This window comes from Hordeum vulgare, chromosome 6H (assembly GCF_904849725.1).
Source record: "Hordeum vulgare subsp. vulgare chromosome 6H, MorexV3_pseudomolecules_assembly, whole genome shotgun sequence".
In the NCBI taxonomy this organism is placed as follows: Eukaryota; Viridiplantae; Streptophyta; class Magnoliopsida; order Poales; family Poaceae; genus Hordeum; species Hordeum vulgare.
In genome coordinates, this window is record NC_058523.1 from 448,110,556 (window position 1) to 448,115,910 (window position 5,355).

The 5,355-nt window shown below is 39.3% G+C and overlaps 1 protein-coding gene across 1 annotated transcript; it reads left to right on the forward strand.

Moving 5' to 3' along the window:
* Positions 1–407: 407 nt before the first annotated feature.
* LOC123403522 (probable dolichyl pyrophosphate Glc1Man9GlcNAc2 alpha-1,3-glucosyltransferase) lies at positions 408–3,833 on the forward strand. Its single transcript, XM_045097454.1, has 4 exons — positions 408–1,220; positions 2,342–2,548; positions 2,640–2,877; positions 3,122–3,833. Exons 1-4 carry the CDS (start codon positions 486–488, stop codon positions 3,487–3,489), a joined length of 1,548 nt encoding a protein of 515 aa, XP_044953389.1. The 5' UTR covers positions 408–485; the 3' UTR covers positions 3,490–3,833.
* The last annotated feature ends 1,522 nt before the right edge of the window (positions 3,834–5,355 follow it).

Genomic DNA, 5,355 nt, shown 5'->3' on the forward strand with positions numbered 1-5,355 from the left:
TTATGAAGGCGCTATTTTGCCATTCTAGTCATAAAAAACGTAGTTGCGTAAAAAAAGACGAGTGCAGGCATCTATCAGCTTTGCCAACATCGATTAGTATTAATTACTCAATAATAAATCAATTAATATTAATTGATCACGACAAAGCCGATTAATACTAATCGGCCTAGCCAAAGCCGATTGAAACGAGCTAGCGAGACTGAGTGACCTATCGGCCTAGCCAAAACCGATCGACACTAATCGGCTATGAGGAAGCCGACTGGAGCCACCCTGCTTTGCCGAGGCGGACGGTGTATTAATTTTGATTTTTTTGAAACTGCACAATATTTTTCAAATTTATTAAAAAAATATATTATTTAAAAAAACTGCTAACTCGCAAGGATGACGTAGCGCTGTAGATCCACAGCTGACAGCCCACAGGCCGCAACGAGCCCAAACCACCTCACCCGTTGTGCCCCCCACCCCAGATCTCCAACCGGACCACCATGGCCTCCACCACCTCGCCGTCGACGGCGACGGCGGCGATGTGGGCCTTCGCTGCCGCTACCTGCGTCAAGCTTATGCTCGTCCCCACCTACCGCTCCACGGATTTCGACGTCCACCGCTACTGGCTCGCCCTCACCCACGCCCTCCCCGCCCGGCAGTGGTACACCGACGCCTCCTCCCAGTGGACGCTCGACTACCCGCCCTTCTTCGCCTACTTCTCCCGCCTCCTCTCTCTCCCCGCGCCCTTCGTTGACGCCTCCCTCGTCTCTATCCCCGTGCCCGCCGCGCCGCCGTCCTCGGCCTACCTCCTCTACCTCCGCCTCACAGTCGCCTTCTCGGATCTCCTCCTCCTCGCAGCCGTCCTCCTCCTGGCGAGGGACGCTCGCCGGAGGCAGCGTCCGTTCCTCGTTCTCGTGCTCGTCATGTGGTCACCGGCGCTGCTCATCGTGGACCATATTCACTTTCAGTACAACGGGTTCCTGATGGGGCTGCTGTTGCTTTCGCTGCACTTTCTTGAGCAAGGGAAGGATCTTGCGGGGGGAATTGTGTTTGCCGCATTGCTGTGCTCGAAGCACCTGTTTCTTGTGGCTGCGCCTGTTTATTTCGTGTATTTGTTCGGGCATTATTGCTGTGGCCGGGGTGCACTGAGGGGCCTCGGGAGGCTGCTTCTCATGGGTGCTGGAGTGGTTGCTGTTTTTGCCATGGCATTTGCGCCCTTCGTTTACTACGGGCAGGTGAGTTGGCACGTTATTTGTTTTGGAACTGGATGTCTTGATGGTCATTTGGTCATTGTTGTTACAATCATATTCTAACATAACTACATAACTTAGAAAGCAAGTTTAGGAGGCACTGCGAATTAATGAGAATGAGAACTGTTCTAGAGTTAAATTTTAGTTTGTTAACATTGAATTTGGTAGAAATCTGCAAAGTTTGGAGTAGTTCCTGTGTTCATGCTGGTTTGCGAAAGAAAAAGCATATATGGAGCAGAAGCTGATAGACTCGTGCAAGTCTCTCGTAACTTTTGTCTCAGTTATGGTAATTGCTATGGCGTATAACTCAAGATGCTCTCATCTTGGTCCACTTACAATCGTTGAACGAAATGGTGTCTCTGTAGTCAAGGCTATGCAATATCTCCTTGACTAGATTTTGCTGTCATCTCTGCTCTATGTGGAACGCATATATAGTCTTTTCATTCTCTCAAATAAACAGAATTAACAAATCTCATTCACATAAGTATTCCAGAACTCCGCCCTCTTAGACACAATTATGTTGGCTAAAGTTCAACAATGTGAATTTAGTATAGGAATTTAGCAATAAATATTTTCTGTCTGCATATTGCTAAGTTTAAGTTGCATGAAGTCATTTGCCCTAATGTGAGTTTGTTTATAAAATTTTGTCATTTTCCATTTTATGTGTCAACAGTAGTTGTCAATGTGTTCTCATGAATTTAATCACAATTCTAGTCATTTAGCACTCAATTCGGTAGAAATGCTGAATTTATAATAATCAAATAATACTTATGTTGGTGCTGGTTTGCACAAATACAAAAGGAATAGCAGCTGATTACATTGCCTTGTAACTTTTTTTTCGGAACTTACACTCTTATAAATGTCATTTGGTTTGCTTAAACTAGGTCAATTTCCTGCTAGTATTTGGGGTGATTTTTTTTCCTGCAAGTATTTAACAATAGGCATTATTCCTTATGGATCATACTAATTTTGGTTTCATGAAGATATTCACTCTAACGTAAATTTTAACATTTGCCACGTAAACAGTCAGACCAATATGCTCTCATGAATTTAGTTGTACTGTTGACACCATGATTACCACATTTATTGCTTTGGTAATTTTGCAGATGCAACAACTCTTAAGCCGATTGTTTCCCTTTGGTCGGGGCCTATTTCATGCTTACTGGGCTCCAAACTTTTGGGTATTCTATATAGTACTTGACAAGATCCTTGCATTTCTTCTTAGAAGACTAGGATTCAGTATTGAGATACCTGAAGCATCATTTACCAGGGGGCTTGTTGGTGATTCATCTCCTTTTGCTGTTCTTCCAAAGGTTGTCTCATCTACTGTCCCTTTTTTTAAATGGGAAGAATGTTGAACTATATAGTTTGATAAACTTTGTTATTTGAACCTTATGATTGCAGGTCACCCCAATAACTACCTTCTTATTGGTTATACTTGCTATGGCTCCTTGTCTTGTCAAAGCATTCGCTAACCCCCAATCGAAACACATAATTAGATGGGTGGCATATGCTTGTTCATGTGGGTTTATGTTTGGATGGCATGTACATGAGAAGGCATCACTTCATTTCACCATCCCACTTGCCCTAATTGCCATGGATAGCTTGGATGACGTCAGGCATTACTTCTTATTGTCAATAGGTATGTTTCTGCCACAGTTTAATCTTGCTCAATGGCTACGCAGTTCCAATTGCTACTGTGTCATTGTTGTTTCTTTCACTTCCTTTGATGCTATGTCAATAACTTTGGCAGAGTGTTGTCTACCAGCATCACCACAATGTGAAGCACTTGAGCCCTCTGAACAATTGCTACATATTTTTGTTTAAGGACCGACTTGTGCACTGATGCTGATGCTGATGCTGTTTGTTTCTGTAATAATTTGCAGTTTCATGCTACTCTCTGTTCCCGTTGCTGTTTGAGGACCAAGAATACCCAATAAAAGTTCTGCTGCTGTTGACCTACGGTACTCTCATGTGGGTAGGTTTTTCATCCCATTTTTCTGCAAACTCTGCTCCGGGAGGGAAGAAATTAGACGCATCAGACAGCATAGTCGAGAGAAGATTCACTGGATGGATTAGTTTGGGATATCTTCTAGGAATGTTTGCTATAGAATTCTGGTCTCGTCTATTCCATCACCATGTATTTGGGGATAGACTTCCGTTCCTACCTCTCATGATGGTTTCAGTGTATTGTGGCGTTGGAATGATGTACTCATGGGTGTGGCAATTATCTTGGATTATCAGGAACACTTGATATGAGCTTCACTGGTCAGTACCAGCACTCTTTCTAACCCATCATGGGATGAGACAAATTTCGGTAACTCACCCCCTTGACTGATGCATTGGGCAATCAATGTTACTGCTGTGAAGGGCATTTTCTTATGGTTTATACATTCAGTTTTACAGCGTCAACCAAATTTGGGGGATGTAATCTTGTCATGATGTAATATTCTGTTACAGTGTAGCTGCTTGTATCATCCCATTCTTCATGGTTGAGAATATCTTTCCCTGACAATTTTGATAACCTGATCTGTTGAGTGTGTGATGTAAAAAGGAAAAATTTCAGTTTTTCACTACATAAGAATGATTCATATGCTATCTGTGTCCATGTAGCTACCGTCATCTGCATGTCGCGTTCCAGATATGGCTCGCTTGCAATCTCCTGACAAATGTGTATGCCTGCTGTGTTGGCAGGTAGCATACGAAATTGTCTGCAGGGAAAATGTTTGTCAGGCGCTCCTACGAAAGTGTGTGCCTTTCTAAAAATCAAACTATACATAAGTGAGCCAGGAGACACGAAAATGTGGACTATTCCTCGGCATTTCCGAATTTTTTTTGAACTAGGGACCTATTAGGTATTATAAATAAGGAAACGTCATTTTCTTGTACACTGCCCACTATGAGTTTATTTGATTTTTTACTAGCAAAATGGCCCGTGCGTTTCCATGGAAGAAAAAACATAATCTACAATGATGGTGACCACATTATGTTCACATATCATCTCTTGATTTATAAATTTTATGCACAAATACAAAAAAATGTTTATTCTTTTAAATTTATTCACAAGTTGAAGCAATCTTTACATTTTTGATGTTGGAGGATGTTATTTTAAATTCACAAACATTTTTTTAAACGCATGAAGTTTTTCTGAATAAACAAACATTTTTATAAATCAGTAATATATTTATTAAATTCATGGACATTGTTTTGGAATTTGCAAAAAAAAAAATCCGGCGTTTTTTTTGAATCCTATTTTTAGTTCAAAATAAAAATTTGTCACCATTTTAATTTTTTAATATGCAAAAGTTTTTGTAATTCTAAATTATTTAAATTATAAATAAACAAAAATGGAACGGAAAAATTTAAATAAAAAAAGAAACTATCAAAACAGGCATTAGCTACTTTTAAAATTTTAGAACATTTTTTAAATGCATTAACATATTTTGAATTAGAAAGCATTTTGTTAAATGCCTTTAATAATTTTTAATACATGGAATTGTACTTGAGATCATGGACTTTTCTTATTGTACAAACATTTTTCTAAAATTGCAAACATTTTATTGTATATGCGAGCATTTTATACAAAACTCCGAACAGTTTTTGAAGTCACAAACATTTTAATTTTTTAAATATGTTGATTTATAATTTTCAGTTTATTAAAATTTTAAAGATTGTTTGAAGTTTTAAATTATTTAAAATAAAAAAATAAAACGGAACTGAAAATAAATAAATAAACGGAACTAAAAGCAGTCGCCTGTCCATAGGCCGGCCACCGTGGAGTAATATAGGAGGTTTTTACATGGTCCGGCATGCAGAGCGTAATATAGAAACTTTTTACATGGGCCGGTCCAGTCCAAGATTTTTCGTTTTGTGAAACGTTTTCTATTATTTACCGGTGGCATGGTGGGTAATTTATGCAAATTTTAGGGGTAATTTTCAAGACGGACGACCAGAAACCGAATTTGCTTTATTATTATAGGGAGAGATTGTTTCCAACTACTATTTGTTTTTTTGTTTCTTTTCATTTATTTATTTCATTTTCATTTGACTTTCCTTCATTTTTGTCATTTATGTTTTGATTCTATTTTGGTTTATTTATTTATTACTCCCCCCGTCCCAA

What these genes read in the sequence shown, in the direction of transcription:
- LOC123403522 (XM_045097454.1), top strand. Translation starts at nt 486, where the DNA reads ATGGCCTCCACCACCTCGCCGTCGACGGCGACGGCGGCGATGTGGGCC. An exon ending in CCTTCGTTTACTACGGGCAG is followed by an intron (nt 1,221 to 2,341) that starts GTGAGTTGGCAC and finishes GTAATTTTGCAG; the next exon opens with ATGCAACAACTCTTAAGCCG. An exon ending in CTTTTGCTGTTCTTCCAAAG is followed by an intron (nt 2,549 to 2,639) that starts GTTGTCTCATCT and finishes TTATGATTGCAG; the next exon opens with GTCACCCCAATAACTACCTT.